Consider the following 25,619-nt stretch of genomic DNA (forward strand, 5'->3'; position numbering starts at 1 on the left):
ATAATTTTCTCCCTAATTTCATTAGCGCACACTGTACTTTAGTAATTGTCAACTGCATTGGGGAAAAAGAACAAAATTCTCTATTAACGAAACTATTACATGTTTCTCTATTCCCCTTTGTTTTGTAACATGTCAGCAACATGTATGCACATTGTATTCTCTGTTTGCCACCATGTCCAGGAACTTCCACCTCTACTTTATGTGGCTGGCACTCCCACAAAGTATGTGTGTGACATAGCCGCCGTCTGGTGTTTTAATTATGAAGTATTTAACAAATGGGCTACTATCATCTCTCCTGTTTTCCCACTAATGTTGAAATTTGCTATTCCTGGTATTACACTTACCACCGCTCGCTCCTGCTGCTGCTACTTACTGGCACTCCTGCTGACTTCCACGATATGTTTTGCTGGCGTTTTACAAAGTTTAGCACTGCCATTATCATTGTCATCAGTAAAAGCGCACAAGATTCACTGATAAAACAGGTAGCAGGTGGCATAAACAGTAATTACTGCTTTCAACTATACGACCAGATGCCCCGCTTGTTATTTTTTGTGTGGGTGAGTGGATGTGTGTGTGGGTGTATGTGCATATCAGCTTCATTACTGGATCACTGGGAGGTCGTTGCCGTCATAGCAAAAGTTTGTAGTAACTGTTATATCTTTCTTGTGTCGTTGCAGTTATTTCCATTCTATGGTCGTACCCCTTTCCTCTCCGTATTTCATAACCATGGCCGGATGATAAGGGGGTTTGGAGCGTTTGTTGCCACAGTAACGGAAACATACATATAGTGAAAAGAACATCATCATAATCTTTTGTCAATGGAATTGTGTATATAAATGTTACATTTGAATGGGAACATTTTCTGTCTCAGTAAATGATTTAAATTAATTAAAAAGTGATTAGGGAAAAGAAGTTTAGAGTTGGCAAAACCTTTATTTCATTATTATATTTGTAACTTCATTCAAAGTCATATCTGTAATCTATTTTTAATTTTTTTACATTAATAATACAGTTAAGTTCTAACAATATTTTAAAAAGAGGAATTAAAAGTAAGGAATTACAGTTAAAAAGATAAAAAGGACAAAATATACAAGGATTTTATAGTGGAGAAAAGTACATAAAAATAGAAAATCTATATAAATAAAAATCAAATGTCGTTCGTTGGTAATGGCATCAGTTGAGAACGGCTGGACCGATTTGGATATTTCTTTTTGTGAAATGTTCGCCATAACCCGACTTAGGTTTTTATGCAAAGAAAATTTGACCACGCCCACTTTTACAAATAGGATGTATATTTTCTTGAATTTCGAAGGGGGCGGGGTACTTTATTTTGCCATATTTACAGAAACGCCATATCTTTATGAATAAAAATTAAATGCCGTCATAACCCAACTTAGATTTTTATGGAAAGAAAATTTTACCGCGCCCACTTTTTTCAAATTTCATTTCAATATAATTTTTCTGCAAAAACTACTGAACCCATTTTCCTAAAATTGTCAGGGAATGTACAGGGATGGCCCCAAAAGCAGGCTACATATTTTATTGAATTCCAGAAATACCTCTCCTATGCGATATTTTTTAAAAAAGCTATATTTGCAAAAATTACACATGGTCGGGCCTTGAGGGTCCAAATAAGTACTACATTGATAATTAATCCGTAAATGTTTAAACCGATACATTTATAGATTAATTATCAATGTAGTACTTCTTTGGACCCTCAAGGCCCTACCACGCCTCTTTTTTCAAATGTTATATGTCCTGTACTACTGAACCGATTTCCATCAAATTTGAAGCAAAAGCTCAATGTTTGCAGTTGTTATGTATATTTTATGAATTTTGGAGGATGTGGTGTACTTTCCCCACGCCTTACTTTTAAACGCTATATGTATAAGCCAAAATTACGATTATGTCGGTTTCAGCATAAATTTTGGGAGACAATGGGGTTGCGTGTACACTAGGTACATATTTGGAGCCGAAGTAAATATGTTATATCTTGAAAACTGATGACAAAGCCTACTCTTTTCAATATAGTATTTTTCCAAAACTAGTGAACCTAATTTCATGCAATTTTGAGAAAATGCTTAGGAACATCCCGTGGTCCAAAGTGCTATATATTTTCGAGAAAACGGTGGTTGCGCCTCCGATCAAGAAAGGGGTGAATAATATCTTTCGAACTAGTCATTATGTTTTTAAATCGGTTTACGAATGGCTAAGTTATAGTGGTTTAAGTCTGAAAACCCCCACAAAAAACTGTAACTGAATTTCTCACAAAATAAATATTGAGCAAAACAAAAAACATTATATTTGTGAAAATTATGAGAAATTCAGTTATAGTTTTTTGTGGGGGTTTGCAGGCTTAAACCACTATAACTTAGCCATTTGTTAACCGATTTAAAAAAAAATAATAACTTGTTCGAAAGATATTATTCACCCCTTTAAAAGGAAGAAGGATCAATAGAAATCCGTTGTGAGAAAAAGACGATATGACGTTTAAATTTAAAAATCTAAGAAACCCAGATTTTCACTACTTTTACCGTTATAAAAAAGTAAAACGAAGTGATACAAACGAACTAAAGGCATTGTCGTTGTCCATGGATCCCAACACGATATAACTTTGCATCAGAACGCTTAAATATTTTTCTGATCAACTTTTGTAGCACAGTGCCATTTATCGTCATTTTTCGAAAAGTTTGCACCTTCTCAAGGCCAAAACCGCCTGAAGGAGCGTTCCAATGCTTTTACGATGTATTAGAGAGTTCTTAACTACTGTCTTGGCTACAATTGTTGTCCTTGTGTTCGATCAAAAATCTCAATGGTTTGGCTGTTATATGCCAAAATTTCCAAAAAAAACCATGGATAAAAAAATTAAAGGTCAAAATCGGGAGGCTCGATTTTTACGATAGACCTATGGTCTAGTAGACTTTTTTGCTCAGTTCAATCCCAGGAATCAGAAACGCGAAGGGCCCATTAAGGTTTTTTTCCTTCCATACAAATCGCCCCGGCCTAGTATATACACTTTCATACGGGCAAAATGTGCCTCATCGAAAAAATGGTTTTAGACCCCAAGTATGTTTGGACGAAATCAGTTTCAGACAATTTGAAGTCGATTTACAAATGTCGGTCCGTCTGTCTGTCTGGCTGGAGCGCACGATAATTCTCGAATGGATCAACCGATTCGGTCCAAAATTTGGCTTTCGCAATATATTGTTCAAACTTAGTTTAAGTTCGAAGATGGATTATATTGGTCCATTCCTTCCGGTACCTGCCACACAAAAGTTCGGAAATGTTCAGAAAAGTTGTGCGCACGATAACTGTTGAAGGAAGTAACCGATATGGTCCATACTTTGCACATCGCGAAATTTATACCAGACTTAGATGAGGTTCCAATATGGACTCAAGCGTTCCACTCCTCCCACACAAAATTTCGGAAATGTTCAGCTTAGAAACTGTTCACGAATCGTTTTGAATTTTGTCGTAGCAACTTGTATTCAGGGGCAAATACTTTTTTAGAAAACATCCCGAAATGTGTAAAAACCCCTATACCACCATATGTAGTGGCTGGAGGGCTCGAACCGAATATTGCGTTCGTTGATATTGGATATTGTAATATTTCTTCGAACATTAGATGAAATTCGAAGGTGGTGCTTATATTTCCACTCCTTCCGGTACCTCCCCCACAAAAGTTCGAAAATATTCGCAAAAATGGTACGTCTCATAGACGTAGCAACCGATTTGGTCCAAACTTTGGATCTCTAATTATTGTCGAAACTTAGTTTATGTTCAAATTTGGGTCATATCTGTCCAATCCTTTTGGTACCACCCACACAAATGTTCAACATTTTTGTGTTATTCGGGCATTCTTTGGACATTTTTACCGAAGGTTTTCCTAGTGGCCCTGATTACAGCAGTGCCGACCAAGAGGAGCGAAGCCAAAAGTGTGAATGTAAGCAAAACATTGACAATTTATGACAGTGTGTTAGTAAGATTGTATGCACGCAAGTTACAAAACAAAAACAAATATAAACATTTGCTCTCTTTTGCACGCTCTTTCTTAGGGTTCGTACCGTATGTGTGTGAATTGCCGAAAATCTTCGTAACCAGCGACAAAGGGGTGTTCGGTACTGGTTTACAGCGATATTATGTTTTTCGTAGGCTAATGTGATAAAAAAGCCCTATCTATCGATCTATACTTTTTTGGGGAAAAAAGTATTTCAGTCTACACAGGCTGAGGGTATATCTCTGTTGGCAAAGTCGACTGATACTTTTTTTACTTGTTTTTTATATATTTCGCACCATATGTCCAAAACCTCAAATTCTTCTTGATGTTTTCTTTTGGAAAAATATGCACTGGAATGTACTTCACAATTCTTCAGAATATGACATTGTTGTAAAATACCTCTATCACGTTGTTTTCAGTATATTTTTAAACGACGATTTAATAAATATGTCAATAATGTGGTGAAATCCGAAATGCGAGTATAAACTGTTGGTGTGAACTATGTTTGAAATACGTTTTGTAAGAGATATGATGCAAAATACCGCTGAAACAACATGAAGTAGGCATTTTAGAGATTCAGAATGTTCTGCAGAATTGTTGAGAACTCTTCAGCAATTACATAAAATTTTCTATATGGTAACAGGGGCCACGCCTTCGCCACGTTTTTGTTCAAAATGTTTTCATATCGACACCGTAAACGTTTTTTCAAATATTATTTTTGGAAAAAATATTAGCATACCTTGACTATAAGTTTTGATATATAAATGGTTATAATTTTGTTTTTAAAATATTATTTTAGAGAATTTACAAAATATCTAAAAAAGTGGCGAAGCCTCCCCACCGATGGGGCAGCTTCGCCATCGATATTGTACATTCAACAACGGACTCTAAAACTGTAATTTACCATACTTCCTCCTTAAATATCAACATTATGCAGAAAAGAAACATGTTTTCTATTGAATAATCAAAATTGATTCTAAAAATCACAAAAAGAACGAGATTCTAATATTTACTTGAACTATGTAGGTACCTTGAATTTAGGTACAAAAATCATAATAGTACTAAAACAAGATACGTTTAGGATAATATTTGATTTTAACTTCACATTATAGTGTGGTATATCTATGGCATAAAGAATTTAAGTTAAATATGACAAATTTCTAACATTAACCCACCGCACCCCTATTATGGCGAAGGCGCCCCACCCCTTACATATTTCATAATATTAATATATTGACATTTGCACTTGCTTTTTTTCATGCGAATTATTGGTGTTTATATTCTTCAGTAGTTGTCTTCTAACAGTATAAAATATATTTTTGATATGACAAAAGGTAAAGAAGATATCAAAAAACATACCTACCATAATTATTTTTCCCAATACCCTGAAAACACAAAACAGCGTGAGTCCGCTATCGTACCTATGACACAACTGCCAACTTTTGGGATATGATAGATATGCATTGCGCTTACAATTTTTTCTAATACTAGTAGTTTCTAACACTAGTAGTTTGTGAGAAAATAGGCGCTGGCGTAGCCGCCCCATGTTACCATATTTTATCGATTTTTATGTCCTAGATGGAGTTTTTTTATGTGGTCTGTTCAAAAGATAAATTCCACTAGTTTAGAGCTACAATATAACCAAAGACAGCAAGGCCAAATTCCTAATAATTTCTGAGATAAAGGCCCGATAAATTTAAATAAAAAACTGTAGTTTTAGCCCGGCTTAGATGAGGCCATAAAATCCGAACTGGATCTAACAGGACAAAACCCTACTGGGGTTTTGTAGAACTTTCAAAAAATGCATACTAGAAGTTCTTTGCATTTTCAGTGTTGCATAGTGTAATACACCAAGCTATGTAAAATTAGGATACTGCGCTGGTCCTAACATTGCATACCCTAATATTTCGGAAATTGTGCTTAGTGGTCCACTCCTTCCGGTTCCTCGCCCACAAAAGTTCAAAACTTTTGGCTAAAATATCTTGAACGTATCAACCGATACTGCCCAAATTTTGTATCTCCTTATATTTTGTCCAAACTTAGTTTAAGTTCTAAAGCGGGTCATATCGGTTTTCGCCTTGGGGTACATCAATCACAAAAGTTCCACATTGTTTGTTTAAGTGGAGTTTAAGACCAGGTCGAGAGTGCTTTGGAAATTTTTACCGAAAATACTCCTTGTTGTTCTGTTTACAGCGTTATTATGTTTTCATGGGCAAGTGGATTTTTAAAAGGATTTTAGATCAAATGTGGATTTATTTAAGGATTTTACATAAAAAGTGGAGTTTTTAAGGATTTTTGATCAAATGTGAATTTTTTAAAGGATTTTAGATCAAACGTGGATTTTTTAAATGATTTTATATCAAATGCTGTCTGACATAATGGTCCAAAAGCTCTAAATTAATCACGTGAAATGACTTGTGGGGCGCAATGTCTATGGAAAGCAGAGCTCCGATTTACTCGCGAGTGAAAATTTGGGGGGGAGGTGGTAGTTTTTTGTGGGTCCGATTTTTATGGTGGCAGTGGGGCTAGTTTATTTGGGGGTGGCGTAAGTTTTTGTTTGGCGGTGGGGACGGGGCAAGTTATCCCTCTCAACTTGCTCGAATTCGAAAAGAGTTTCACTCGCGAGTATTCGGAACTCTGATGGAAAGGAATGACTCCTAAAAAAGATTTACTTCCAAATTGGACAATGCGGTCCACTCCTTCAGGTACCACTTTAGCAATACTTTGAGTTATAATACTAATGCATATTTTTCTCCAAGTATAGACGTCCGGTCCACAATTTTTTGGGGAAAAGGGATTTTGATTGTGAAAATTTCAATTCACACAGGTCGAGGGTGTATCTCTGTCGACAAAGCCAACTTGATACTTTTTACTTATTACATAATCTATTGCTATGAATCAGCAATTAATATTAAATTAATTTGCAATCATTTACTTGACATTTTTGATATTCTGATGTACAAAATACATTAGAGTGTTAACTTTTATTGCAAGAAGTTGTTGGGCTCAGTGACCTTTGTTATTTGATGGCTAATTTTTTTACAAAGAAGTACACCGGTAAATCATACAAAATTATGGCTAAAGGAAACACCCACATTCAATTACATAGCATTTTTATTGATTGACCTACAAATTTACCAACAATTACTAAAATGCCGTTTAATTTTACTAAACCGGATAATAAGTAAACAAAATTGCTATCACATGCTTGCTACTTAATATGTTATTTACTGTGGCTGAGAATTTACCACGGATTTAGGAGAATTGTGGAAAAACGAAAGTAAAATGTCATATTTTTATTTGTTTTATGTACTAAAAAATTGGGACACGAAAAAGAATATAACACAGCCTGTGGCCCAGTTTGTTCCGATACAAACAAACAAATTCCATCGTTCCTGTGCAAAATCAAAAAAAGAAAACAAAACAAAAACACAGGCGGCATTGCCTTAACAACGGATATGGACGAATTAAAGTCTCCACAAATTCCAGAATGGGGCTTGTTTACTTTGAAAGCACACACACCAGCAGACACAGTGAGTTAACAACAGACCGAGTGTTCAGTCAGGACTCTTTTGTGTGTTTATTTCGTGTGAGCACACAAAAGGAAACTAATCATTGCTCTCTGTTATTTTTGCTTTTTAAGAGATTGCGCCGTTGGCGGTCGATGACACCATCGATGCCAATGCCCACCACCTACATTCAGTATTGCTCGAACCATAGCGGAGGGTGGACGTATCCCGCAAAGTGTCGTCTTCAGTTCGGTAATTTGTTTGCGTTCTTGTTGTCCGTGTCGTTTTATCCTGGCGCTCGCCTTGCAAATCAAATGTTTGGGGTGTGAGAAAATTATAACGGTATTGCGTGAGAACAAACACAAGAAGAAGAACAAGCATGAATTAAAATACAGTAGCTTTTGAAATGAAGAGAGTCTGATAATATATCCATGACCTTGCACAAATACAATAAAATAAAGAGAAAGTTATAACCAAAACCAAAAAAAAAGAAACAACAAGCAGGGATTTCATATATTACTCTTTGCAGTTGTCAAGGTTATGATAAAAGCTGATGGCGAATGAAGATGTGAAAAAAACACAAATGAAATATTTTGAATAATGAAAAAGTGAAAGTGGAATCAAATACTTACCGCCTTTACAAGTGATTTGTACCTTTGTAGATGGATGGATATAAAGTGAAGAGTTCTGATGTGTGACCATCAATAGTGATGAAATGGAAATGTACGAAAGAATAAAAAGATTGATAACGAATAGCATGGTTTATCCCACAAAAGGAAGTTATTAGCATGAATTCTCTATAAAAAAGCATATGAAAGAAGTGAATTAAAAATAAAATGCAACTAGTGTAACATGAACTGGGGCATTCGATTTTATCAATGGAGCGACTTAATTAAAAATAAACAAAGTGATGTGAATACGTTAAATATCACAATGGAAAGATAATAAATAACAAATAAAATAAATACGTTTTTTATATGCGAAATTATAATAATATAGAATAAAGCAAAAAATTACAATGTCAATTTATAAAACATAAATTTTAATAAAGTATTAAAAATAATAATAAATTCAAAAGCAAAGAAGTGCAAAAAGTTTTATGAGGAATAAATAGCTGCATATTTGTGTTTAAAATATTTAATTATTTAAAATAAATATTGAATTAAACTATTTGTTCACCGCGAATATACAAATTTACGAAATTGTTAAAAAAGTGAAATTGTTCAACAGCAATATTTTGCTATCAAAGGTAATTTGATGTGTGTAAAAATATTAAAAAAATAATCATGTGTTTGGCAGAGCTATGTATTTCCAAATTAGAAAGTGTATTTGAGAGCCTATGGCAGTAGCCAATAATTTTTTAAACAAAAACAGTGTTGAATGTTTTGTTAATGCAATCGAAAATTAAATCTGAATCAAACTTATTTTTCACCGGGAATACAAAAATTTATTAAATTGTTTAAAAAAGCAAAATTAATTTAAACAATATTTTGCTGATGTGAAGAAAAATTAAAAAAATGTGTGTTGACAAATATATTAATTGAAAATTGTAATAAGTGTCTCCAAGCATATGGAAGAAGAAAAAAAACATTGTCCAATATATTTGGAAGAAAAACATAAAAAACATATAAAAAAATTACATGACGAAAAAGTCACTGAAATTGTGTATAAAACATATTCCTCAAATTACAACATTTTAAAAATGTGACCGCTTGTAAACGATGTGACAAAAGCAATTATTCGGGAGAATTTTGTAAAAAAATATCCGATTGAAGGAAGCAATATTTAAAAGAAAATTAAATGAAAAAATGAATGAATATTTCACTCCAGCGGTTTTCCAACTTGTCCATTAAGTTGTGTTACCTTAATCTGATTGACGGTCATACCGATATTTCTCCGTTATTGTGAAGTGCAAATAAAAAAGTGTTCTGAATAAATATTTAATTTATTTAAAAAGGAATCTATATCTCATAAAAAGTTATAATAAGAGTGAAGCCATCAGGAAATCGTGTAAAATCTAATTTTGAAACAAGTAGAAAAGCGGTGCGCCGGTCCCAACTTTTAGTACCCTCCACCATGATATATTCTTAGCTTATATGGAATAATTATTTTTCTTTTTGTTACGAATGTACCAATGTCCACAATTTTATGTGGAGAAGTTTTTGAATCCCAAATACCTAATTTTAGTTAATTCGGTCAGCTAAAATGTTAAAATACCTGACATCGGGCCATTCTGTTATATAGGGATTATGTCCATAATTTTTGATGAAAAGGTTTTTAACCACTGAGAACCATAAAAACGAAAAGACATCACATCTTGTCCGAAAATGTATATAAAAAATAAACATGAAATCAGTGGTACCGTTTTATGGGGGCCACCACAAGTGCCAAATTACACGTAGATCGGTCAAAAAATTTAACAAAATCCTTAAAATACCTATAATCGTCGATACAGTTATATGGGGGCAATACCAAAACATAGACCTATGTTCACAATATATGGTGGAAAAGTTTTGAGACCACTGGGAACCACAAATGCTAAAAAACAAGTAAAAAAGTATGAGTCGGCTTTGCCGACAGAGATATACCCTCAGCCTGTATATATTGAAACCATTTTTTCCAAAAAACGTATGTATGTATTTAGGGGTTTTTAAAAATGATGGGAATTTGAAAATTTTTGGGATTAAAAATTTTTTGGGATTAGAGATCAAAAGTTTTGCGGAGGAAATACTAAAAGGAATAGATCTACATTGGAAGTGGACCTCAGCCACTACATATGGTGCCATAGGGGGTTTTTACACCCTTCGGGATGATTGCTCAAGAAGTATGGACTTGCCCCTGAAAAAACGTTTACCATCGTAATTGAGGCAGCGAATGCAAATTGCTTCAATAAAAATCAAAGCAGGTCTTAAAGTGAACTTATTCGAAATTTTGTGTGGGAGGTACCGGATGGAGTGGACAAATATAGTCCATATTTGAACCTGATCTATGTATATCTAGTAGATATATTAGGATGTGTAAAGTATGGACCAATTCGGCCACTCCCTTTAAGAGTTACCGTATGAACAAATTTACCGAACATTTTTGAACTTTTGTGGGGGAGGTACCTGAAGGAGTGGACCGATATGGCTTATCTTCAAACGTACACTATGTTTGGACAAAATATTACTAAGGCCAAATTTTGGACCGAATCGGCAGATGCGTTCTAGAGTTATCTTGCGCTCCAAACACCTCACGCGGTGTCATAGGGGCTTTTTGCAACTTTCAGGTTATTTTCTCAGGAAGTATGGACTTGCCCCTAATGAAACTTGTACCGTCGTATGGAGTGCAATGAATCCAAGTTGCTAAAACAAAAATCAGAGCGATTCGAGAAATGGCCCTAAACTGAACTTTTCCGATTGAGTCTATATTGAAACATTATCTAAGTCTGGTACACATTTTACGATGGGCAAAGTATGGACCAAATCGGTTACTCCCTTCAAGAGTTATCGTGCGCACAAATTTTCCGAACATTTTCGAACTTTTGTGGGGGAGGTACCGGAAGGAGTGGACCGATATAGCCCATCTTCGAACCTAAACTAAGTTTGAGCAAAATATTACGAATGCCAAAATTTGAACCGAATCGGTTTATCCGTTCGAGAGTTATCGTGCGCTCCTGCCAGCCAGACAGACAGACGGACGGACATTGCTCAATCGACTCCAAAGTGTCTGAAACACATTTCGTCCAAACATACTTGGGGTCTAAAACTATTATTTCGATGAGGCACATTTTGCCCGTATGAAAGTGTATATACCCTCGTTAGCATAAATGCTGAGGGTATAATGAAGCCAAAATCCTCAAAATATCTTTACTTTCCTATGCAAAAAATATACTCGGATGCAAAAATATAATGTTTTAGCTAGAGTGAATACAATAAATGGACTGTTTTATACCCTTCAGCATAGTATGGAAAGTATATGAGGGCTACTAGATAAATTTCAGGCCTATTAATGAAAACGAGAATATTTATCATCAAAAATAGTTTGGTTGTTTTTTTTTTAAGAATTCATTAGCATTAATTAAGAAACAAAAATTAGTAGGAAATGTGAAAAACATCTGATTGGTTTTTGGAAAATGGAGCACTTAAACCTGTACTGTTCGAGTGCCGGAGCACCAAAAATCCTAGCGTACCACGAGCCGCTAAAAATAACGTTAACGCTAAAAATAACGTTAAGGAAATCGTCTGTTTATTTTTATATGTGTGTGTTTGGGATATATACATATTAATAAAATAAAAAAATTAGTAGAAAATGTGAAAAAACATCTAATTTGGTTGTTAGATAACGGAGCATTAAAAATTGTAGTGTTCAACTGCGGAACACTAAAAATTGTAGTGTTCCGACTGCCGGATCTCTAAAAATCGTAGCGTACTTCCAGTCGAAACACTGGTAAATATGATTTGTGAGGAAAATTGAATATTTGATGGCTTGTGGGACAAGCAAAAATTAATAAATAAAAATTACTAAATAAAATGAACATGTTAAATCCATGTGTTTTATATTAGTTACAAATGTTGAGAACTTTAGTAGAAATTTTGAAAAAAAAAAATTATATTATTTTTGTACAATGGCGCACTAAAAATTGCAGTGTTCCACGATCCACAACACTAAAAAATGACGTAAAGGTAATGAACCACACATATGTTTCTTATGATCTCAGCATTTATTTCGTAATATTTTGTCCAAACTTAGTTAAGTTCGAAGATGGGTTATATCGGTCCACTCCTTCCGGTACCTCCCCCACAAAAGTTTGAAAATGTTCGGAAAATTTGTACGTACAATAACTCTTGAAGGAAGTAACGTGAAGTGTCTACCAGACTTAATTGAGGTTCCAATATAACTCAATCGGTCCACTCCTTCGGATACCTCCCACACAAAATTTCGGATAAGTTCCGTTTAGGACCTGATTTCGAATCGCTTCGATTTTTGTTTTAGCAACTTGTATTCACTGCCCCCCATACGACGGTACAAGTTTCATCAGGGGCAAGTCCATATTTCCTGAGAAAATAGCCTGAAAGTTGCACAAAACCCCTATGACACGGTGTGAGGTGGTTGGAGCGCAAGATAACTCTCGAACGGATCTGCCGATTGGGTCCAAAATTTGGCCTTAGTAATATTTTGTCCAAACATAGTTTAAGTTCGAAGATAAGCCATATCGGTCCACTCCTTCAGGTACCTCCCCACAAAATTTCAAAAATGTTCTGAAAAATTGTTCGTACGGTAATTTTTGAAGGGAGTGGCCGAATTGGTCCATACTTTACACATCCTTATATATCTACCAGATATAGATCAGGTTTAAATATGGACTATATTTGTCCACTTCATCCAGTACCTCCCAAACAAAATTTCGGATAAGTTCACTTTAAGACATGCAACTTGCATTCGCTGCTCAATTACGATGGTAAAAGTTTTTTCAGGGGCAAACCCACAAATCTTGAGCAACAGCCCGAAGGGTGTAAAAACCCCCTATGGCACCATATGTACTGGCTGGAGATCTACTTCCATACTGGTCCATGCCGACCATTTGCTCTTTAATCCTAATCAACATTTTTGTCGGTTCATACGCCCAAAATTTTTAAAAGCCTCTATATACATACGTTTTTTGGGAAAAATTGTTTCAATATACACAGGCTGAGGGTATATCTCTGTCGGCCAAGCCGACTGATACTTTTTTACTTGTTTTATACGCATATTACATGTAAATGTGTCCAACAGTTAGTGTCATAATAATGTTTATTTTCGGAAAATCCGCGTAAAACTGCATTCATTGCATTCAATATTGTTTGTTGTACAAACATCAACAGGTACAATTTCCCTAAATTAATAAGTGACATTTAACGTACAATCCTACTTGCTGAAAATTCGCGTAATTCATTGATGATTATAGTTTTTTGTACAAATTGTCGGTGTCACGCTTAAGTGTTCCATACGCCATTTTTGACATTTTGAGATAACGTACCTACAAGGTTTTGAACCATGCTCTTTCAGATTTTTTTGGTCGGTTTCCTTATAATTTTTGAGATATTCAAATGCCAATATGTTCTACATACGCCTTGCGACACCGAAAAATTTTTCGTTCCATATCCATAAAGCCTGGCGTATGGAATAAAACAACTTTGAACTTTTTAGTTCCATATTTGTGTCGTTTGGCGTATGGATCAAAAAAAGACAAAAACGAATTGTTCCGCACCAAAAATGATGGCTTTTGGAACAAATAATTGCCCAATTTTGTGAAGTTACTAAAAAAGTGGCGTATGGAACAAATTGTTTTAAAGGACTTGGTTTAAAAACTGAAGAATAAAGGCCTGGGTACAGAAGCTGCCTCGCCTGGTTACCCTGCTTTCCTGCTTAATTTCTGACATAACATAAAATAAAAGAATAAAGAAGGCCCGGTCAATATCGAACTAGGTTGCCCTATTCTTTTATTTTTGTTATGTCAGAAAGGAATCATGAAAGCAAGGCAACCAGGCGAGGTAGCTTATGTACCCAGGCGTTAATAGCTTTTTAAATCTAAAATATTTTTGATTATTGTATTGCTATATGAAAATACTAGCAAATACCCGCTACTTCGTATGCGGAAAGGGCATAAAATATATACCCAGCAAAAATACTCATTACAAATTGGCCTACTTTCTCATTATTTTAACATGGGCATGTCATAGGGAGTAAGTACTTACTTTTTGGCCACTAAAAAGTAGATAAATAAGTAGTTACTCCCTGGTTACTTCAAGTCATAACTACTTATCTAAGTAATTATGTATTTAATTTTAAGTGCCAAAAAATATGTACTTACTCCCTATGACATGCCCGTGTTAAAATAATGAGAAAGTAGGCCAATTTGTAATGAGTATTTTTGCTGGGTATGAACTCTGTTCTGTTGTATTAAAACCTATTTTAAATACCAACATCTAATCGATTTAATTCCAAAAAAAAACATATCTGCCGTATCGCACCCCTACACAGCTACCATATTTTTTATTTCTGATTTCCAAAACTACGACCTCATATCACAGACATACACCAACCGCGACTCATATTGCAAATTTCAGACTTGACTTCTGGTTTTACTCCTTCACTTACACAGCATTCCCTCCCAATACGAATTTCCAAACACTAAACTTTCTCTCACCCCTTCACAACAACAATAACGCACATTCACAATTCAAGGTTTCGCCAAGAACCCGAATAGGTTCGTAAAATTTTCGAAATATATCCCCATATAACGGTACCCCACGACTTAGTGTTTTTTAAAAATAGAACAAATCTATACTTCCAATTTTCTTTACATTTGGACCTTGAATACTCAGAGGATATAAAGTAACCGCAATCCTACACTCCAACAGTAATCTGTTCACGCAAATACAAATTGTATCGAATTTAGTACCATTTAGTACTGCTTCGTGCACATTAGTATGATTTTCTAAAGTTGGTACACCTTTCTTACTCTTTATCAGTGACCCTTATTCCAAATTTCAGCACTATTCGTTAATTCAAATCCAAATTGTACTATATTTAGTACTTTTCGTACACTTTTAGTTCGAACTTCCAAAAACCTGTCTTTGTTACTCTCCATCAGTCACCCTTATTCAAAATTCCAAGATTCCTGTCCTATCCGTTCACCCAAATCCAAGTTGTACTAAATTTAGTACCATTTAGTACTTTTCGTACCCTAATAGGTAGACTTTACAAAAACTTTTGATTGTTACTTTTCATCAGTGACGTTCATTCCAAATTTCAGTATTCCAGCTCTATCCGTTCACCCAAATCCAAATTGTACTAAATTTAGTACCATTTAGAATCTTCATCATCGACTCTCATTTCAAATTTCAGGATTCCACCTCTATCCGTTTACCGAAATCCAAATTGTACTAAATTTAGTACTTTTAGTACTTTTGTTAATCTCCATCAGTGAACCCTCATTCCATTTCATTTCAGGATTCCACCTCTATCCATTCACCCAAATCTAAATTGTACTAAATTTAGTAACATTTATTACTTTTGTTAATCTCCATCAGTGGCCCTCATTCAAAAGTTCAGGATTCCAGCTCTATCCGTTCACCCGAATCCAAATTGTACTAAATTTAGTACCATTTAGTACTTTTCGTACCCTTATAGTTCGAATTTCCAAAAACCTTTCATCGCTTCTCTCCATCAGTGACCCTCATTCCAAATTTCAAGATTCTAGCTCTATCCGTTCACCTTAATCCAAATAGTACTAAATTGAGTACCATTTAGTACTTTTCGTACACTAATAGGTAGAATTTCCAAAAACCTTTTTTTGTTACTCTCCATTAATAACTCCATTTCAAATTTCAGGATTCCAGCTCTATCCGTTCACCCAAGTCCAAATTGTACTAAATTTAGTACCATTTAGTACTTTTCGTACCCTTATAGTTCGAATTTCCAAAAACCTTTCATCGTTATTCTTCATCAGCGACTCTCATATCAAATTTCAGGATTCCATCTCTATCCGTTTACCGAAATCCAAATTGTACTAAATTTAGTACCATTTAGTACTTTTCGTACCCTTATATTCGAATTTCCAAAAACCTTTCATCATTACTCTTCATCAGTGACCTTCATTCCAAATTTCAGGATTCCTGCTCTATCTGTTCACCCAAATCTCAATTGTACTAAATTTAGTACCCTTTTGTACTTTTCGTACACTTTTAGTTCGAATTCCCAAAAACCCTTTGGTACATCTTTCTAGCTCTCCATCAGTAACCCTCATTCCAAATTTCAGAATTCTAGCTCTTACCGTTTGCCTAATACAAAGGGTACCATATTTAGTACCTTTTAGTACTGTTCGTACACTTCTAGGTCGAATTTCCAAAAACCCAGCCTTATCTCACCCCTACACCCCAACAGCAACCTACACCCAAAATTTCAACTTTCTAGCTTCAGCGGTTTCGTCTGGGCGCTGATGAATCAGTCAGTCAATCAGTCAGTCAGGCAGTCAGTCAGTCACTCACCTCACTACTCTTTTATATATATAGATATTTACTTTCGCTTAATTTTAACACAATGTATATACGATTTTGATGCGCATCCGGTTTCATTAGCTCCCATCAATAATACGTCAGTAAACACCTATTTCAAATAGATTTTTCAAGAACCGTGGATGCGCCTCCACATTCTATTTTTGGTAAAAGACCCATATTACTCGCATATCTCTGTAATTTATTTCACGCGTTTTCGCAAATATTATAATGGCGTACAAAGGATTCCATTTATGTAAAATTTTTTGAAGAAAATCGCGGTTTAGTATGCGGATTTGTCAACATTTATTTTGGTTGATTTCCCTATTTCCAAGGTATCTATATCCGCGGTTTTCGTGGATGGATTCAATCGCGAAAAAAAACTAAATTCACGCTGGGTTCAAAGGAAATTTAATGACACTTGTACATTTTAAACGCTAAAAATAGGTTTTTAAAGAAAATCTACGCATCAGATTTTGGCCTTTAGACTCCAATTACTAGGATACTGTAAGGAGCACAGTCATGAGATATATGTACACGACGTAAAATCACGAGTTCTATAATCTTATTATGAGTTTGGAACACTATCTTGTTGCGCGTCCGGATTATTAAACAAAATTAAAAAACCCCGATATTCCGGGTTCAAAATGTCAGCATCAATTTTAAGTGGATGCTATGGATATATCGAAAAATCACACATTAACATTTTGTTACCCATGGAGTATTCTGTGATTCTTGCTTTGGGCATAGGTCTAAAAAATGTAAGGTTAAGCCAGAAATCGGAAGCGGACATAAAAAAACTTGTTGGCTTTAACCCATTTTTTCACATTTTTATATATTGATGCCAACACAGCTTCTACGAAAATTAATTTTAATGGTCGACATTATGGGATCCCTCTTAAAACACTTTGTTTTAAAGAAAATTATTTTTTTATAAGACCTTTTTTAATATATTTAAACGTAAAAAAATTTTAAAATATGTCCACCTCCAAACCGAATTTGGAAGTTAGAAAGGGATCTGTACTAATAAATTCAGAAGTCAAATCAAATTTGCCACAGTTAAAATAATGTGGATTTTTCTGTTTTAAGATGGGAGAATTTTTTAAAAATAAATGTTGTTACTGTATTTAGTATCCAATTGAAACAGAACGGTAATACCAACATCTATCAACAGATTTCCTTAAAAGTCATATTTAAGTATTTCAGAGTTAGAAAACAAGCATGTCATAGCCCCCACATAGCAGTACCGTCGGATTTTAGATATTTTAGGGATTTTAGCGACACTTTATGGCCGATTCGACTGGAATTTGGTATTTCGACCTCTTGGAAGGAATGAATCCTTCATACCAGAAATTATTAACATAGGTCAAGATTTTGGTTTAGACCCCATACAACGGGTCCACCCTGTTCAGTGAATTTTGATAGTTTTTGGTAATTTTGGTCGATTAAACTTAAGGATTGCTGCTTTTACACACTTATTATAAATTATAATAAATGTCAATACAAAATGGACGTTGAAACAGTGTTGGCCAGAAAATTTGGTTTTGAGACCATAGTGTATTGGTGAAAGTACTAAATTTGGTATGGAGGCAAATGATAGAAGGAATTCTAAAATTTAAGTGAGTTGAGTTGAACCAGGCATATGGTTTTGAACATTTGGTAAACATATAGGGCAAAAAATCAGAAATCGCTGTTGACGTTCAAATAAGGAGGTGGTGTATCACCTTGATTAAAGTGTAGTCAATTGAGCAATTTTTGTTCTCAAGTATGCACAAAACAACGAGTAAATTATTTTTTAAGTATTAAGAGTTGAAATTATGCGTTTATTGGGTAAACTAAAGAAGATTAGTAACAAATTATTACTACTTCTATGCACAGATGAGCTGAATTCCCTAATGATTGCATTTCATACTTTTACCCAAACAGTGATATGAACATCAATAGATAAATCGTTTTTTATATCTCTTGAAAAGTATTTTTTAAGATACGAGATGTCGCAAGGCTAATAAACTACACCCTAAATATATACGATTGGTATTATTGAAATTGTTTTCCATAACCCCATTTTTTGAGTCATGGTTTATTAACCACATTCTGACACCACAGCGTGATAGAAGACCAAAAATAAGAAGACGCGTGTCCCGGCGTTTCTCCCTATCACTTTGCGGTTATGGGCCCACAAAAACCTGAGGCTTTGATGTCAAAAGACATCATTTTGTTAGCACATATCTTCTAAATCGCTTGGAATTTGGAATTATTCGTGAAGGCAAGGTTGTAGCTCTCGTACTAAAGAATAATACTTGTGAAAACATAAAATCCATTCGACCTCATCTTCAAGGTCAAAATCGTCAAGGTCCACTTTCGGATTTTAGTCTATAGATATCAAACTGATCAAAATTGAAGCAAACAACCTACTAGTCAAATGTTCCTTAGATCTCAATAAAAAACTTTCTAAAACATACAAGCTCTGTAAAAAGATTCTGGAATGTCCATCTAAGTGGCATATCTTCTTCAGCATAAGGCAATATCACGTCTTTTGATACATTACGATACTTGAAACGATCCATAAATTCTTTAATTTTATGAATTGGTCCAATTCCTTGTCCCGAAAAAAATCCCAGATCATTATGTTTCGCCTCCAAGTTTTACAGTGCCCTTACAATATTTAGGATTTAACCGTTGCCAATTTGATCTACGCCTTATGCCGTCCGAATCCTTTAAAATCAACTTAGATTCATCAGAAAACAGCACAGTCTTCCATTTCTGGATACCCCAGTTCAGATGGGTCTTGGCGAATTTAAGTCTGGCTTTTTCATTTTCTGACGATATGAAACGTTTTTTTTGCTGCTCGTCGACTGAATAAGCCGGCCTCTACCGCTCTTCCTCAAACCGTTCTTTTACTGTATTTTTTTTAAAAGCTAAGCGATTTTGTATTTGACCAGAAGATGCTGTAGCATCATTTTTTGGATAAATATGAAGCCTTTCGGGCTGTTTTTTAAGCCTTTCGGGCTGTTTTCTCAAGAAGTATGGACTTGCCCCTAAAAAACTTTTGCCGTCCTAATTGAGGTAGCGAATGCAAGTTGCTTTAACAAAAATCAAAACGATTCGAAAGCAGGTCTTAAGTGAACTTATCCGAAATGTTGTGTGATAGGTACCATATTCGAACCTGATCTATATCTAGTAGATATATTTAGATGTGTAAAGTATGAACCAAATCGGTCACTGCCTTCAAGAACTATTGTGCGCACAATTTTTTAGAATATTTTTGAACATTTGTGGAGGAAGTACCTGAAGAAGTGGACCGATGTGGCTTATATTCGAACTTAAACTATGTTTAGACAAAATATTACGAAGGCCAAGTTTTGGACCGTTCGAGATTTATCTTGCGCTCCAACCACTACACACTGTATCGTAGGGGTTTTTTGCACCTTTTAGGGTATTTTCTCAGGAATTATGGACTTTCCCTGATGAAACTTGTACCGTCGTATGAGGGGCAGTGAATACAAGTTGTTGCAACAAGAATCAAAGCGATTCGAGAGCAGGTCCTAATCTAATCTTATCCGAAATTTTGTGTGGGAGGTACCCGAAGGTGGACCGATTGAGTCCATATTGGAACTTCATCTAACTTTGGTAGAAATTTCACGATGTGCAAAGTATAGATCAAATCAGAAACTCCCTTCAAGAGTTATGGTGCGCATAAATTTTCCGAACTTTTGTGGGCGAGTGGACCGATATATCCCACCTTCGAACTTAAACTAAGTTTGGACAAACTATTACGAAAGTCAAATTTTGGACCGAATCGGTTGATCCATTCGAGAGTTATCGTGCGCTCCAGACAGCCAGATAGACGGACGGACATGGCTAAATCAACTCAAAATTGTCTGAAACACATTTCGTCCAAACATACTTGGGGTCTAAAACCATTATTTCGATGAGGCACATTTTGACCGTATGAAAGTGTATATACCCTCGTTACCATAAACGCTGGGGGAATTTGTATACCCCCAGCGTTTATGGTAACGAGGGTATAGGTTTTTCGCCATAGATCCCTCAAAAATTTTTTTTAATGTCTATCGCTTAAATATAAGCTTTTTATATGCATAATAATCCCACAAAACCATATGAAGATCGGATCATTCGTTTTCGAGCTACAGTGGGCACCGTATTCCAAAATGCCATTTTGAGAAAACCGCGTTTCAGACTTCGATGTTACATACAAATCACAATGAATTTTCCCTTTCTAACGCTCATATGTCATATGTCAGCTACATATCATATTCTACCTGTACTTTAAAATGAGTAAATAAAGAAATTTCGATTTTGTAAAATTTGTAAGTGGCCATAACCAGTTAAATTGTTTTTATGGTGATGTCCACTATTTTACTAGACAAAGTGTCTGGAGCAAACACTGATACAACACCCATACATGTTCTTTTATGAATCAAAATAATACTCAACAATTTTAAGTTCTCTTTGTTAAATGTTGAATATTTATTTCCCTATAATTTTGTAAAAGTCTCAATAAAATATATATTGAATCTTTCATACTAAAATAGGTGAAATTGCTACTAAGGGTTGATAGTGGTCACAAACGTGTTTTACCAAAAATTGTGGACCTGGGTCCAAGTTTGGATATTGCCCTCATACATCGGTACCTCCCGATTTTCAGTACAGTCGAACCTCGATTATCCGTGAATCGATTATCCGGGATAGAAAAGAAATTTTAGTATTTTTTCCATTACCTCTATTATTCGTTATAAACTCAATTATTCGGGAGTAAAAAAACTTTCCAAAACATTCTCACGTTTTGCACAATTTGTGTATTTATTGTGGACAAAGCCGTGGCACAAAGTCAGTTCAGATGAATCTGATGACGAAAAATTACATTCAAGGAAACAATAATTGCTTCCACAACTTTGTTGGACTTCATGGAAATCACTGGCTAACCTGATATTTCAGAACAAGATAAATTAAATATTTAGCGAAAAAAGATACGATTGTAACTGAAAGGACGAAAATGCAGAGGAAGAAAATAAAAAACATCAAAATAGTGTTTTAAAACAGTACTTATTTACGTAATAACGAAAACTAATAAATTGTTTTCTTTTCTGGAAATATCAGATGAAAATTCTTGATTTTTTTATTTCTTTTCTTTAACAAATTTAAAAAAACAGCTCAGTTAAATATTATTGTATAAATGAGTGAAACACTACGTCATTTTACTTAAAAATATGTTCGAAAACTACATAAAAATATTGATTCCATTATCCGGGAAAATCGATTATCCGTAATGGCTCCGGTACCGACCATCACGGATAATAGAGGTCCGAATGTATTTTTAGGATTTAAGCAAAATTTTCCGAAAATTAATTATTTTGCCTGAAATACTTAATAATTCAATATCCTGTATGGCTAAAAGATGTGTGTTTGTCATCCATAATAAAGAATACACGATCCAATATTGATTACAATAAATTTTGTTATACCTTGACACGGTGCTCTTGAAACAATTTTAAATGGAAGGTGCTTACACCTCGGAAGTTTTTTAGGGGTTCTTTAGGTTTTCACGATTTTGCTTAGAAACCGCAAGCACTATCAAAATAGGCAAAAAAATGTTGTAGCTATGAAAATTCTCTACAAGATTGACATTTATGGATTTCTCGTCGGTTTTACCGTTTTTGAGATATAAAAGTTCAAATTGGGACAATTCAAATTCAATTCAATTCTGTATCGCCCCCTTATAAAACAAAGTCATGACAGCAAAATCCCAACTTAAACTTATATATCTAAAAAATTGTTACAACTTAGGAACAAATGATAAAGGTAAATTCTCAAGAGAATTTTCACAGCTACAACATTTTCTTTAGTTCCATTTCGATTGGACTTGCGGTTTCCAAGCAAAATCGTGAAAACCTAAAAAACACCTAAAAATGTGAATTTTGACCGCGATTTATTTAAAATTCCCTACAGCGATTTTTTCTTGTTTTTGGATTTTTCTCATCTATGAACACTGCTGTTTCAAAATTCACAAAAACTTTCCCTGTGTAAGCGGTTTTCATCAAAAGTTAATGAAAGCGCACCCTTCATGACATTGTTTTATAATGGGGCGATACAGTCAGAGCATTGTCCCAATTTGAACTTCTATATCTCAAAAATGGTAAAAACTACGAAAAAACCATAAAAGTGGATCTTGTAGAGAATTGTCATAGCTACATAATTTTCTTTATTCCCATTTTGATAGGACTTGCCGTTTCCAAACAAAATCGTGAAAACCTAAACAACCCCTAAAAATATCAAGTTAAATCTCGATTTATTTAAAAAGCGCTCCGGCGATTTTTTTTTGTTTTTTGATTTTTCTCATCTATGAACATTGTAGTTTCAGAATCTGCAAAAACTTCCAAGGTGTAAGCACCTTCCATTTAAAAATGTTTCAAGAGCACCGTGTTGAATTGGGGGTGCTTTAGTTTTGTCCGTTTAAATTTCCGATCTAAAATGTTTTTTGAATTTTAACTTTTATTTATTAAATTCTGCATTGCTTATCTTTGTATTTTCCAATAAAAAAATATAAACAAATAAAAAGAAATATACAAATAATTTTTTTTCTTAAAAAATTACCGTTTTAAAAATGTATGAAGGGGTGCTTTAGTTTTGGCCGACACTGTATATACCCTATATTTTCAAATTATTTGCTTCAAAATAGCGCAATTATAAAAGAGGAATTTCCAAGTATAATATTGATGTAAATTACTATGATTTTACAGGTTCAAAAAAAAAAGAGCAAAACGTGTTTTCGGGCCTTGTCAACGTTTTTTTTTTTTTTTGTATTTTGTTTCTTTATTATTTTAATAAGTTAAATATTGACCATGTCCAGAACCATTGTGATACCAATTTATTGCGGAGTGTTATAATAATTCCATGACCTTTTTGCCTCGTGTCTCTCAAGCTGTCACATATTGTTATTTAAAATTGCATCTTAATCTGTTGGTTTTTGTATGCGTGTATTTCTTAATACATTTTCCATATATTGGGATTATTGAGTTAATTGTAATTTAATAATGAATATGAATGTTGTCATTCCTTATAGGCTAACTGCAGTGAAATATTAAAAACAACATTTTCTTTTTGTCTTATCTTTGCAGAAACCAAAGGATTACAATGCAAATGTATTGGAAGGATATTCAACAATAAGAAGAATGTCAATCGATAAAAACGGAAGAGCTTAAAATTACCAAGAACCAAGTGTCAGAGACTGCCTTTGACTTCGACACCAAAACTATAACTATAAAAAAGGGAAACACAAGAAGAGATATCGCACGGTAAAATATATCCGGACATTCTTCCACGTACATACATTTCATTGTGAAAGGATGGATGAATGATGAAAAAGGTGTAGTATCCTTCAGTATGAAAAAAAACCATCAACTGCCAGATATAAAATAAAAAGCTGCTATTAAAGTATCTCACGTGCCTGGAAAGACTTTACGTGTAAATTGAAACCAATTAAAGCTGAAAACGGGCATACCGTCATCACTTCGTAAGACAGATTATTGATAAATATTTGAGCCCTTTTTATGTACACACATACTCACAGCCAAGTAAAAGCCTTTCACACCCAATACAGCCAACCATAAACAGAAGGAAATATTTACAAATGATTTTTCCCAAAATGACTTACCTCGTAAACAGACAACTCGAACAACATGGGCGGAAAAGAATTATTCATCATTTGAAATTCTAATAAAACAATTGGTTCTGTTGTGTTAAAACGTGACCTCAAGATTGCCAAACAAAGCGAAGAAAACTGATGATCCTAATGATAGAATAAAGAAAACGAATTGTCAGTAAATGTTAAATATTTCATATCAACAACGAAACCTTGGCGATGGGAAGAAAAGTGGCAGGATTGTAAATTTTATTACAATAGAAATAACTTGTGCCCCACACCAGACTGGAATTTCTAGTAAGCCAACGAAAGGATAACAACCACCGTCCTGTAAAATATATTTTTTTACAAACATACACAAACAAATAGACCAACAAAAAATAAATAAACTCCAAAACGAGATAAAGAACGAACAAAAGACACATGAAAAGGTGTGAGATATTACATACCAGCACATTCAGCCAGCAGTAGCAGGCAGTTTGAGGACGTGAATAAAAAAGAAAAACAAAAACAACACAGCCACAAGTTTTTTGTATCCATTGCTAACAAACAGTTCACTTGCCATGGTATTCTTCTTTTCAACAGAACTTCTGACGCTCTTGTTGTAAACCGGAAAACTTTTGCAGCCTCTTTTTCGACTTTAATACATCAGCACACGTTCAACAAGCTTTATAACTTCTTTTGCGTCTTTCTCCTACTCCCGGTATAACGGTTTGGCGGCATATCCTCGTGCTAGTTCTGTGACACTTTTTGTTGGCACTTGCCAACGAAATGACCTTTTCTTCCGTATCCTAACTACAAGCAATAGTCTGTGTTCAACATCTGCAACTTCCATAACTGGAGCCATCGTTGTCTGTTGGACTTAAAATTTGTTGTCGTCGCCTTCATCATCATCATCACTGCCATCGCCATCACCAACAGCAGCATTGGTATCAAACACTCGACTCCACCATTATTAACAGTGCCCTGCCCGCCTTCATCGTTGTCGTGGTCGTCGTTCTCGTTGTCCTCGTCATCATCCTGGATAAATTCGCATAAACGACAGCATCATTACTATCGCCGTCATCATGACACATTGGCTGTTAAATTTATTGACGCTACTTATGTATGCGGGTAAGTAAAATTCAGACTCTTCTTCTTCTTCTTCTTGGTATTTCTCGTTTTCATTTAATTTTATTAATTTGACTTTATACTGCATCCGGCTTGCAGTCATCAGAATTTTGCATAAAGTTTCCGCCTTGCCATTGGCCGTAATTGGTTAACGTACGTACACACTAGGGCTATAACCAAAAAAATACCACCACATAGCCGTGTAGAGCATGGAAAACTATTATGAAATACGGCGTCAATTTTTCTCTATCGCGAAAAAAGTTTCCGCACCAAATGCATTGAAGTTCAGTAATGCATTTTTTAATTTTAGCTGTTATGACAAC

The 25,619-nt window shown here is 34.6% G+C and overlaps 1 protein-coding gene across 3 annotated transcripts in view; it reads left to right on the forward strand.

Moving 5' to 3' along the window:
- Positions 1-25,619, forward strand: part of dpr8 (defective proboscis extension response 8) — a 1,303,531-nt gene that overhangs the window by 935,947 nt on the left and 341,965 nt on the right. For 2 of the 3 annotated variants that reach the window (XM_073976012.1, XM_073976014.1), the window contains one exon: positions 23,663-25,299. In XM_073976012.1, coding sequence (XP_073832113.1) covers positions 25,254-25,299 — 46 coding nt within the window. In that variant the 5' untranslated portion in view covers positions 23,663-25,253. Of the gene's footprint in view, positions 1-7,698; positions 8,756-23,662; positions 25,300-25,619 lie in introns of those variants that run through there. The other variant, XM_073976013.1, reaches the window with a different exon arrangement.

The sequence above is a fragment of the Musca autumnalis genome, unplaced genomic scaffold (assembly GCF_047663935.1).
Source record: "Musca autumnalis isolate F117 unplaced genomic scaffold, ASM4766393v1 scaffold_3, whole genome shotgun sequence".
Taxonomy (NCBI): domain Eukaryota; kingdom Metazoa; phylum Arthropoda; class Insecta; order Diptera; family Muscidae; genus Musca; species Musca autumnalis.